The sequence below is a fragment of the Sturnira hondurensis genome, unplaced genomic scaffold (assembly GCF_014824575.4).
Source record: "Sturnira hondurensis isolate 20B ecotype Veracruz unplaced genomic scaffold, ASM1482457v3 Scaffold0007865, whole genome shotgun sequence".
Taxonomy (NCBI): Eukaryota; Metazoa; Chordata; class Mammalia; order Chiroptera; family Phyllostomidae; genus Sturnira; species Sturnira hondurensis.
The window spans coordinates 1272167-1284577 of NW_028080496.1; the positions used below are offsets into that span (position 1 = coordinate 1272167).

Consider the following 12411-nt stretch of genomic DNA (forward strand, 5'->3'; position numbering starts at 1 on the left):
CTCCCCGACGACCTCTGTTTTTCGGTGGCGACCAGCACCGCCCGCCGTCAGTGGCTCTCCGTCCCCAAGGCTGGGGACCCTCGTGCCCTGCGTGTCAGAGATGCGCTGCGTTTGCAGGGAACGCTGGCCTCCCCAGCTTCTGCCTCTGCAATCTAAGCCTTAACACACAAGTCTCGTGAGTTTCCCCAGGCCGTCGTGGGGCAGCGAGGGCCTTTGCAAGGGGCACGCGGGACTCACTGCCCACAGCGCCCGGGGTTGGGTGGGACCGTCAAGTCCTCAGTGCGTGGAGTCCCCAGTTCCTGCAGCTGGGAGAGGCCGTGGGGCAGCCCGGCAGGCCCGCCCGCCTGAGTGCCTCTGCCCATGCCTTCCGAGCTCCTCGCCCTGAACCTGGGCCCCTCCCAGCCCCCCTCATGGGCCTGGGCCCCCTGAGCCCAGCCGGACTGGACGTCGGCCCGCTCTCAGGCCCCTCCAACCACTGCTCCATGCCAGACTCAATGGCTCGGCTGGGGTGCCCTCCCCTGTGGCTCTCTCTCTGCTTGGGGCCTTGTCTCCACGTTGTCCAGACCTCTCCTCCGGCCTCAGTGGGGCGCTGGAACGGCTAGGTGGGGACAGTGTCCAGGCTCCCCCTCGCCGTGAGCCTGCTGTCTGTCTGCACTGGGTGTTTCTGTGGGACGGAGGCAACAGCTTCTCGCTCCCCTACAGCCGCTGGGTGTGTGCGAGCCTCCACGCACCCTTCTGACAATATCTTCTTGAAAAGAGAAAAAAAACGTCTGTTGCTCCGTGGGGCTTGCTCCCACCTCACTGTCCGAGGTCACCACGCGCCCACCAGCCCTCCGGGCTGGAGTGGGGCTGTCGCAGGGCAGATGGGAGACCTCGGCCCGCCTGTGGCCTGGGCGAGGGCTGAACCCGAGCCGGGTTTGGATGGGCCCCTCAGCTGCCGCCGCCAAACTGTGTGTCCCCTTCGCAGAACCCCTCCCAGACGCCAGTGCCCTAGTGGGAGTAAACGGGACTCTCAGAGCCTGTCGTGCTCTGACGTCACCAGGCTGGACCGCCGTGCAGAACCGGGAGAGATGTGTTTGTGGTTGGGGCCCGGGTCAGCGGTGTGCTGCCCCCGGGTCTTTGGGAAGATGCCGGGAGGTCGGCCCCCTGGAGCGGCTCTGGTCCCTGCTGCCCACGGGAGACGCCCTGCTCGCTCGAGGCCGGGCTGGGGTGCTTGTAGACAGAAGCCCGAGATCGTCAGGGGCCCTTTAGGAAATGGGGGGAGGGACACCCGTGGGAGCACATGAGGGTTCCCATTCGGCCCCAAGCCGTTGTGACAGTGGACCCTGTGCGGCAGGGGGCTGTGACCCAGGGCAGGGCTATGGGGCACCAGCTCTGTGGGAGGCACCCTGGCCTGGGGGACACAGAGAGGCTCAGGCCAGAGCCAGCTGTGCTCACGGAGTTCATGGTCTTGGAAGACAGGCAGGTTGTCCACTCAAGTGGCAGTGACGTCGGGGACCCTGTGGTCCGTCCGTATGCTGCCAGGGTCCCCACGGGTCCTGCCCCCTGGTTATTTCATCAGATGCAGGTCCTGGTTCTGCGGGGAAGGGATTTCATTGATGGGGTTCGAAGTCCCAAGTCAGTTGATCAAAAAAAAAATGAGATTACTCACGAAGGTCCGACCCCATCAGATAAGCCGTTTAAAGGAAAGAATTTCATCTGGACACTGCGGGGAAAGGCTGAGCGGCTCCGGGCACAGACACAGCAAAATCCTCTCCAAGTTTAGTTCATCCATGTCCCTCCCCCTCCGTCAAAGGCCAGAGGCTGTTGCATTAGTCTGGACTGCTCGATGAGAAGGCCCGGGGACTGATGGTGACCTTGTTTAGGCATTAGAAGGGGGTTCATTGGCACCGGTGGTCTCAGTGCCGTGAGGGGCCCTTTTGGTCACTTGCTGTCCCTGTTTTCTCAGAGTTGGTGTCACTGTCTTGGACCCCCTTCTCCAGGAAACTGGAGTCCCTGCTTCTGGGAGAGCTGCCCTGAGGCTCCTAAAGGAAGGAGAGGGGTGCGTGGGACCATCATGTTTTTTTTTTTTTTTCCGCCTGTGGAGGGCTCTGATTGGCCTGTCTGGATCACATCCTAATCTTGGGACCAGTCATTGTGGACAGAAGAAGGATGAAGTCCTGTGATTGGCCCAGCTGGTGTCAGGTGCCCAGCCCTCAACCAGTCACCATGGCCTGGGAGGTGGGGTCTTGTAAGGAGGTGGCAGCCTTTTTTTTTTTACTTCCATCCTGAAGGAACAGCACGCACGTGTTGTGGCGGGGAGGCCCTGGGGGGACAGAATAACGGACACCCCTGTCGAACTCCACTGCCCATCCGGAGCCCCCTCTTCTGCTCTGAGAAGACAGTAGTTAGGCTACGACTTGAGAATTGGTGCCTTTGTCCCTGAGCCATGTCCAAACACCTGCCAGAGGACATGAACGTGAAGACCCTGCTGCCGCCCTCGGCAGCACAAGCCTGTTCTCTCCCAGGCTCAGTGGGCGCCGCTCCTGCTCTGGACCTCCCTGCGGTGGGCGGTGGACACCTGTGCGTGTGAGTGTCCGGGGGTGTCTGTCCTGGGGTGCGCAGCTGCCCCAGTGGCTGGGGCCAGCCCATCAGGAATGAGAACACTTCGTCACCAAGAGCTGCTTCCCGCCTCTGGGCCCGTGTTTTGGGGGGCGGCCACACATTTCTGGAAGAACATCAGATATCGTCCATCCTGGGGGCCATCGCTTTGCTTCTGTCGCTAATTGTTTTCTCTTGTTATCCTCCTTTGCTATCTTGGTTTTCCTCCTTTTTAATCCAAGATAAGATGTTTCCTGTTTTCCTTAAGGATTCCTTTCGTGATCTGACTCTGGGTTTTATTTGTATTTCTGCAGTAGCCTGGGGAGCTGTTCCGAGAGCTCGGACAGAGCCTTCTTTTGTGATCGCATCCAAGACAAACTTCTGACTCTTCTTTTTTTTTTTAAAAAAGTCACTACCGATCGAAATAATAAAACCAGCTTCCTGAGGACAGTGACCGGGTGGCGGTGGGGGCGGGGGGTGGGGCCCTCTGTGTCAGGGAAGGCGCTCTGTCCCCACAGGAATCCCTGTCAACATTCTTCCCAGGTAGGCGTCAGTGAACTCTTTCTGCAGAGGGCCAGAGAGCAAATGTTTTCGGCTCCGGGGAGGCCCGTACTGTCCCTCTCACGCTGACGGAGCTCAGCCACTGCCACGCGCGAGAGCCACAGACAGTGAGCGAGTGAGCGGCCAGAGCCGCGTTCGAACGAGGGCGTAAAGAACGGGCAGTGAGGGGCAGGCTGGGGAGGGCCGCCAGTGTCTGCCGGCTCCTGTTGTATTTTATGCTCCTCGACTGTCTTAGAAACGGCGCAGTTCGAACCCCTGAGCTGTGTGATGACTCGGTCCGTGTCGCAGCGTGGAGACACTGAGTGCTGGGTCGTGGTGCTGGGAGCGGGCTCACTGGGAGCTTCAGAGGCGGCCCCCGAGTGTGGGGTGTGGAAGAAGGGGTGTCCTCCCAGAAGTGCTGTGGGTTCAGGTGGTGTGTGAACTCAGGGGGCACGGGAGGGGGGCAGCCAGGGGGTCCGGCAAGGCCGTCAGACGAGACGGAGGGGACACGTGTTTGGATTGAGCAGGGAGAATGTTGTTGGCGACTGTGAGGAGGTGGGGAGAAGGCCCAGTCGGAGGGACTGGGGGCGCGATGGCTGCCCTGGGAAGAAAACAGGCGCCGAGAATTGAGGGCATTTCATCACCCCGTGTGTTTCTTGCCAAAGAATGTTGGGAATTCCGAGGAGCAGACCATGTGCGTGGCCCTCCCCACCCTCATCTGCAGAGCGGAGAGCTCCCCCTCCCCCTGCACCCCACCCCCGCCCCCGGTGAAGGCAGAGGCTGACGCCGGTGTCCTGCTCTCCCCCCTAGGCCGTATCCTGGACCTGAAGACGGGGACGGTCAAGAAGGAAGGGCAGCAGTCGTCCATGAGGATGTGCATGGGCTCGCGGAGGTCCTTCATCTGCAGGATGAGGTGCGGCGGTCTGGGCGGGCGTGCGCTGTGGCCGCGGCGGGGCCGCGCCCTGCTGCTCGGCCAGGTCACTCACGCCCCCTCGGGCTCACCCGGCCACAGCACGGGGGCCTGCAGACTCCCGGTCCACCTGGGAAGGATGGCCTCCCTCCTTCTCCCGCTCCAAGGTGTCCCGTTTCCCGCGCTCCTCGCCTGGCTGCCCTTGCCCACGGTGTCCCCATGGTCTCTCCACTGACTGTCTGCTGGTCCTTCCAGGCTCTTTCTGACCCCGGCCTCACCGGGCTCTGTTTCTCAATGTATTTTATGTAAGACTTACCAATTTCACACTTACTATTATGCTTTTTTGTGCCAACTCACACATTTTTAGAAAAGGAGACTTCTTTTTTTAAAAATATTTTATTTATTTTTAGAGAGAGGGGAAGGGAAGGAGAAAGAGTGGGAGAGAAACATCACTGTGTGGTTGCCTCTGATGCGCCCCCTACTGGGGACCTGGCCTGTAACCCAGGCATGTGCCCTGACTGGGAATCGCACCAGCGACCACTTTGCTTCACAGGCCCCTGCTCAATCTGCTGAGCCGCACCAGCCAGGGCCCAACTCACACATTTTTCATTTGTCCTTAATTGTAATGTTGCTGATTGATATTTTAACTGTAATCATCTTGGCTCCATAAGTAAGGTAGAATTCCCTTAGGGGTGAGGGTCTTGTTTTCTGCCTCTCTGAGCCCCCCACAAAATCACGCAGAGTGTTCTGCATGTACTTGGTTGTAATGCACGGTTGTGGAAGAGACCCAGCAGTGACTGAATTCCGGAGCCACTGGAGGGTTGCTCCGACCCCGAAGAGGGAGGGGCTGGGCTCTGGAATCCAGGCCAGACCCATGGGTCCCTTCGACCCTGTGGCCCCAGGGCGGAGGACAGGGGAGGAGGTGCAGGGCGGTGTCCGCTCTGCCTGGTACCCGCAGTTCCTGAGGCAGAAGCAGAGAGAGCGCCTCTCGTGCGTTTACGCATTTGTTCAGTTCTTCCACGAGTGTGTGTGGGGAAGTCTGTCTGGGCCAGGCACTCTCTGAGGGGCTGGGATTCCGCACAGAGTAGAGCAAAGAGAATTCCTGACCTCATAGGTCCACAGTGGACACAGTACCAGGCACGCCAGGAGTGTCACTGGCAGTTACATGCTGTGGAGGAAAAGAAAGCAAATGTAACGGCCAGCAGGAAGGGGCCGGGTTGGTAGTGTGCAACCTCTCCGACCTGTCCCTGGGTGTTCAGAGCCAGGAGGGGATCCGAGCTGGGCTGCCCTCGCCTCTGAGCCGGCTCCTGTCCGGGCTGAGCATCTGGGAGACACAGGTGGACACAGGTCGACACCTCCCTCGCTCCGCCGTCCGCCTCAGATGGCGCTGGGGTGACAGAAGACACGGTCGTGCCCCTCAGACGTAGGGTTGGGTCTGCACAGGCCACCTGCCCTCTGCTTGGTTGACTGGGGCAAGCCAGGCGGCAGGATCCTCAGTGTCCACCAGGGACAGAATGCCAGCAGCCACTGTCCGGCCCAGGAGGGCCCTCCCTCAGTGCTGCGGTCCGGAGCCACCCACCGTCTTGCTGAGCATTCAGCCAAGTATCGGCTCGGTGGTGTCTCTGTCGCACCATCTCAGCGGTTTACTCGTGGAGGCGTCTGGCCCAGCATTTCTGCGTGAGATGCCAGTATCCCCGCCCGACAGCCACAGCCAGGCAGTCCCCTCCATGCCCCGGGGCCCCCGGGTGCTCTTCCCAGGGCCTGGTCCACCCCACCTGGGTTTACTGGTGAAGCGAGCGGCACTTCCGTGTGCTGAGAGCATGGCCGTCCCCTGCAACTACAGCAGCGTGGCATCAGCAAGAGGCTGGGCTCGGCCGGCCAGAGGGCAGAGGGTCGTGCCTGTGTCCTGGGCAGCAGGTCATAGGCGGCCCTGCTGGGAAAACCACACCAGGGCCGGCCGCGGTCCCAGGTCTCAGAGTGTAATTGACTCACACCTTCGCCACGTTGACTGTCAAGACACCCAGGGTCCCACTGGTCACGTAGCCGGGAGGTGGGAAGTCGCGTAACAGGTGGGCACAGCATGCAGGGGCCACTGAGCAGCGAGGCAGACAGGGCCCTCGGAGAGCAGACAGGGGACGCCCCCGTCCTGTGTCCCCACCGGAACAGCAGGCCTGCAGCTGTCTGGTTGCTCCTGGTGCCAGGACCCGGCAGGTGGGTAGAGTTTCCTTAGCTGCGAACTGGAGCCCGAGAAGAGGCTCCTGTTGGTCCACTGGCAGCATCTGTTTTGCATCGTCGTGTCTGCTCAGGCCCGAAGAGACACAGTTGCTGTGCTCAGCCCTTCCCGTTTCCCGAAAGCCACCTGGTTACTGCATGGTGGTTGGCAGCACCGAGCCTGGTCAGGACCCCCTCAAGTCCTTCTGGGGGCCTCAGCTTCCGGGCTGGGCCCTGGGTCTGGTTCAGTGAGCCCGGCACAACGGGTCCCACTCTCCCAGCCCGAGGTGACCGTCCAGGGTCCGAGACGTGCGAGCCTGCTCCCGCACGCGGGAAGGAAGTGGGCGTTAGGGCCACCTGGGTGCAGGTTAGCGTGGGACAGGCCCCGCCTCCCTGTCCACAGCCCCGTGTTCTCCAAACCTGCCAGGGTCCTCCCTCACCCCGACCTGTCTGTCCACTCCCAGGTGCGGGAACGCTCCGTTGGACCACCTCCCTCTCAGCAGAATAACCACCATGAGGAAGCGGTTCAGGTCAGTGGGGCTTCCGGGCGTATGTTTTGGGCTCTGCCGGTAGGTGGCCGAGTGCCCTAGGCTGAGGGGTGGTCGAGGGGCTGAGTGTTGAGGGGGCTGGGAGACCCGGGCGTGGGGTGTCTGGGCTCAGAGGAGGAAGGGAGCTGGGCGGGGTTTGTTTTGGGCTTTCAGACTTCGGGGAAGGAGGGGAAGTGGTGGGAGGCAGGGGGTCAAGATTCAAGGTCACCGGGCGTAAAAGGGACCCTCCTAGCTCAGATAGGGAAGAAGCCCCCGGGGTCCTTGCCTCGCCCCAGGGCCTGACTGCCACCTCACAAACGCTCCTCCGCAGGAACGGCCTCGGCCCCGTGAAGGAGGGGGAAGCCCAGTATGCCGTGGTCCACTGCACGGGGTACATCAAGGCCTGGCCCCCCGCAGGTAAGCGGAGGCCGCGTGCGTCCCACAGCACTCGGTGACGCCTGAGTGACGTCTGACATGACCGTTGTATCCGGTCATTTAGAGAGATGCTCCACAGAACCACCACAGGGCACCTCTCAGACCCCAAGAGGCGGTGAGAGGTGTGGGTGAGGATGGGGGTGCCCGGTGCCCTCCCAGACGGCCGGTGGGGATGTAGAACGCTGCTGTGGTTTGGGGGAACCGTCCGCGTTGCTCGGAATGCTCAGCGCAGAGCAGCCACGTGGCCGCCCCAGCAGCTTGTCAGCCCTGGGGACACACGGAAGACAGTGGAGGAGACATGTCCCCAGAGCAGTGGGCGTGGGTGCGTAACTCCCATCGGCCATGCAGGGGGACGCCCCAAACCCGTCGTCCGTGGAGGGATGGATGAACACGAAGCTGTGAGTCTGTGCAGCGAAACGTAAAGAGCAGGGAAGCACTGAGCCTTGGCCGCGATGCAGGCGAGCCCGGACGGCATCGGGCTGAGAGGACGAAGCCAGACTTGGGAGGCCCCATTCTGCGTTTTCGCTTGCGTGAAACACCCGGACAGGGGAGCCCATCAGGACGGCAGAGAAGGGTGGGCAGCGCCTGCCCTGGGGACGGTGTTTCCTTTTGAGGCAACAGAAACTCCCTGAAATCTGGTAGCACTGGTTGCGGCACAGCTGAGAGCCACGGGATTGCACGCGTGAAGGCGGCAGACTTCACGTGGGCGAGTTCTGTCCCCGCAAGTCTTCCGAACGGGAGTCTGTGTTCACCCGAACGCGGCCCTCCCCATCCGCCGCCGCCTCCCTGGGCCGCCCCGCCCTCTGCGGGGTCCGTCGGAGGCCCCCCGTTTTCTCCCGCTGTGCTTCTTGCTGTCCTTTGGATTCTTCACAGTCCCCTGCTCTGTCAGCTGCCCCTCTGTTCTCCGCCTCTTGCATCGAGGTCATGGGGTGATCGCACTGCTTTGCTCATCCGGTTGCTTCGAAATCCGAGTCCTGTCTGAGCCAGACTCAGAGGCTCACTGTGTCCCTCCAGGCTGTGCTTTTCCTCGCTCAGGAGCGAGGGAGCCGCAGGCATCTCTGTGGGGCGAGGTCGGTAGGGCTTCTGGCAGCTTGGCCAGGAGTTGGCCACACTTAGCATTTGCTGTCCACGGACACGTGTCCCCGTCCGACCTACCTGTGCAGAGGTCTGTTTTCTAATTTATATATTTTTATTCATACATGTGTTTTTCTGCTCATATCATAGCACAGACGGTTGTCGCGGGGCTGCTCCCTGCTGGCCCCAGCTAGACTGCAGCACGGGGCCTTGCAGGGCGGTGGGGCCTTCCCGTGTTCAGTCTGCACCTCAGCTTTGCGGACGCGGGGAGAGCTCTTGGGAGCTGCCGTGTGGCTGGCCGGACGCACAGCCGAGGCGCCCCGGGATTTCCTCGTCCCCGACAGGGATGCTCGCACCCACATTAATGGAGCCTGTGAGGTCCTCAAGCACGTGAGGACCCAGACTGGCATTGGGAGGTGGTTTGGCAAGAGGCGAGCGGGAGCTGAGGACGTGGACAGTGTGCAGTTGCCCGGCGGTGGTCCGTTCCTGAGCAGATGTGGCGGGCTGATGTGACGGGTGTGGGGCTCCCGGGCACCGCGTGTAGGCCGGTCCTTCTAGTCCCCAGCAGGTGCTGGGAGGGCGGGGCACCAGCACTCCCACGGGGGCTGCCGGCGGGTGTGAGGCCATCAGCACCTGGAGCACGGGGAAGGGTCCCTGCCTACCCCCAGGTCTGAGGGGGTGGGTAACCGCACCAGACTGGCACTGCCCTTCGGGGCCCTGTTACAAGTTGCCCATCTCCTTAACTGCCATGGCCCCGGGCAGCCCCTCTTCCCGTTTCCGGCCTCCCAGGCTCTGCTTCTCACCACTCCACTGGGGCCCCAGGCCTACCACAGCCCACGAGAAACGCCACAATCCTCGTAAAACCCACTGGTGGCGTCCTGTGGGTGAGGGGGTGGAGGAGGCCAGGCCCGAGGTGCACGCAGGGGCAGCATCCCGAGAGCCTGCCCAGACGGTCCCGGGCAGGCTGACGGAAGGCCCACAGAGCTCCCCGCCCTGAGTGTGGGGAGTGCAGGCCTCGGGGCTGCGGGGCCCGTGGTGCGTGGAGTCTTCCGTGGCCGCCCTGGAAACTTAGCCATGTGGGAAATGGTGGAAGGAGCCAGCGTGTTTATCTTGGAGAGAGCGAGACATGATTTCTGTCTTTAACTATTTGAGGGGGTGTCACGCGAAGGAGGAATTAATCTTAGGTTAGTTCCAGAAGGCATAATTTGGGCAAAAAGGAGAAAGTGACCAAAAGGGAGATTTCACTCTAGGGAAAATGAGCAAAGGATATGAAAAGGGTCTTAAAAAAACATTTTATACACACAAACACACACACACACACACACACACACACTCATACATTTCCTATATGATACTTGCACACTGAGCATTTGGCCAAAAATTCAGTCTCCTGTTTATCATAACTGCGAATGAAAATAATTTAATGCTGTCTCCTCTTACCTACCAACGAGCAAAAAGTAAAACAGGCAGAAGAATCCCAGCGTCGGTCAGGTTCAGGAAAATGGCCCCCAGTGCGGGCTGCTGGTTGGAATGCAAGTCAGCGCGAACCTTCCCCAGCGTAGTCTTGTGGTACGTGTTCAGGGCTGTATGATGAACGTCCCTGAACACAGAGGAAACTCTGCGTCTAAGAGTGTTTTTCTGAGGAAAACTGTGAATTAATCTAAATGTCCGTGGCAGAGAATTGGTTGAAAACGGCCTGGAACGCCTGTTGCACAGAGTCCTGGACACCCGTGAGGCGAGCGTGTTCTTTGGAGGGCACTTCAGGAAGGAAGCAAAGGCCCAGGAAGAGCCCAAAACAGGAGCCGGGTGGACACCATGGTGCTGCACGTGTCCGAATCACAAATGAATCGTCATCTACACTTCGAAACATTGTATCACTATGTGGAACTAGTCGTTACTTCTGTGTAGCAGATTACTGGTTACATTTTCCGAAGTCTCCCATGGTTTCCTCATCAGAGACACTGACATTCGTATGAAATCAATGACCTTCTCTAAAGGGCATTCCAGAGGGTCAGTTTGCATCGAAATTAGACATCGTGTGTGTGGGTGGGGGTGGGGGTGGGGTTGTTTGTATGTTTCCTGGTTTTCCTTCGTTGTTGCATTTCTGTAAAGGTCGAGGTGGTGGAAACAAGCCTGTAGGTGAAAGAACTTATTGCCAGAGTTTCCGAAGCCATGAATAGAATCCATGTTCCCGGAAACCACCGAAGATGGTGGAGACAGTCATCTGGCCCTGGTGAGGCAGCTGGAGTGAGGTCACCAGCTCCCTCACCCCGCCGTAAGGCCATGGAATTGGAGCATCGGGGCGGCACCTCCCTTGGCGCTTCGGCGATGGCTTGTGAATGTCCACGAGGAATGTGCCGCTGCCCGGCTTTCTCATGAGCTCAGGCTGCTGGCTCCGTTGCACATGATGACTTGCCCAGGAAGCACCAAGTTTCTGAAGCACCACAGTGGCTCAGAATAGCTGCAGGCGACCGTGGGCGTCTCTGAAGGGGCGCAGAAGAGACGGACGCTCTGGGGCGAATGAGGGCCTGGCAAACAGAGGCCCTGCCAACCCCCCCCGCCGGGTGGGTGCCCTCCCGCCCCTGACAGCTGGGCACTCACGGTTCTCGCTGACCCTGCTGACTCCCCGTTGAGCCAACCCCCTGCCCACCCCCCGGGGTCCTCTGATCTGTCCCAGAAGCTCGTCCTGTCCCACCCTGGCCTCCCCTGCTGGCCTCCCAGCATCTCATGGTGTTCCTTGCATCGGTTTCCTTCTGAGCATGGGGGGTGGGGGTGAGTGAAGGAGAGGCCCCTAGACAGTTCCTCCCCTCTTCTCATCTGCAACGTGTTCAGTCTGAAGAAGCGAATACGCTCTGTCCCACCCACGAGAGACGAAACCGCCCAAGATGGCTGTGCTTCCTCTTTGGGGAGGGGTGTTCGGTCCCCAGGAGGCTTTGAAGTTCTGGGGGCGCCCGTGGCCTCCACCGCGTAGCTGTCGCCCATCACCTTGAGTGTTTCGCAGATGGACGCCGTTTCTGGGACAGGGGCCAGTTCTGGACGGGTCTGGCCTGTGTGGCTTCTCCCCTGACAGCCCTCGGGCGTCTCCGGTTACCTGGCGGTGGGTCGGCAAGGGAGAGCCGGCGTCTGACGCAGGGGAGGGAGTGGATGCGAGACCGCGTCCCTCCCCTCGGGTCCTCTGGGGCGGGAAGGGCCCGGTGGTGGGCACTGGTGCTTTCTCTTCCGGAGGCTGGTGCTTCTGTTCCCTTTGCTGCCGCACATTCAGGAAGCCTGGGCCACGGCGTGTCGGGGGCCCGAGGTCATGGTCGGTCTGGGCCCAAGTCCGTGGGGGCCCGGCCGGCGCGCCCAGTTCCCCGACGGCTCGGCCCCGCGGTGAGCTCATCCCGAGCAGCCCTGCTCTTCCTGGGGCTCGCTGCCGGACACACTGCCTGTGGTTTCCCCTCGCTCGAGCATCTCCAAAGGCCGCTCGTCTGCCCAGTGGCCAGAGCCCTGCTGTCTCCGACCCTGAGCCCGCAGCAGGCCGTGGGCTCCTGCTTGGGGTCTCGCCGTGACATCCTGCACACACCAGAGCTGTGGCCTTTGCTCTCGAGGTGGACGGGGCGGTGGGCAGAGCCTTCTGGGCTCCTCGTCCTCGTCCTCGGCAAAGTCGTTCTCACGTTTCCTTCGGCAGCCACCGCTGGGTACCTGCCTCGGTCCAGCGGCTTTGCCGGGCTCTGGGGGTCTCAGTGGGGGCCCTGCCTGTGAGGAGCTCACAGTGCTCGGGAGGAGACAGGCAGGTGTGCAGGGGGCTGCTGAGCCCTGGGTCACGGGGCGAGGGGGGTGCATGGGAGGCAGAGTCTGCTGGGCATGTGGGAGCTGGCCACCGGCCAACCCTCACTGAGAGCCCAGCAGGCCGGGTCTCCCCTCTTTTTCTTATGCTTCTGATTCTTTCCCCACGTGGCTTAGAGATTGCCGAGGGGTTGTCCCTCACTGAGAGTCTCGGGTGGTTTGTTCGTTGGTCCTGTGGGCTCTCGTGAGACCTCTCAGGCTGCTTCACTGTCGCCAAGCGAGGTGATGTTCACCTGTCTGTGTGGGGGGCGGGGCAGGGGCGGGGGTGGGGCGGCAGCTGGGGCTGAAGGGAGCCAGGCAGGATGCACC

At 61.1% G+C, this 12411-nt stretch overlaps 1 protein-coding gene across 3 annotated transcripts in view; it reads left to right on the forward strand.

Annotated features, from left to right (window-relative positions):
* Positions 1–12411, forward strand: part of LOC118991887 (fumarylacetoacetase) — a 111740-nt gene that overhangs the window by 76193 nt on the left and 23136 nt on the right. For all 3 annotated transcript variants that reach the window (XM_037053476.1, XM_037053478.1, XM_037053477.1), the window contains exons 18-20: positions 3931–4033; positions 6706–6771; positions 7100–7185. In XM_037053476.1, the coding sequence (XP_036909371.1) occupies positions 3931–4033; positions 6706–6771; positions 7100–7185 (255 nt within the window). The remainder of the gene's footprint in view (positions 1–3930; positions 4034–6705; positions 6772–7099; positions 7186–12411) is intronic.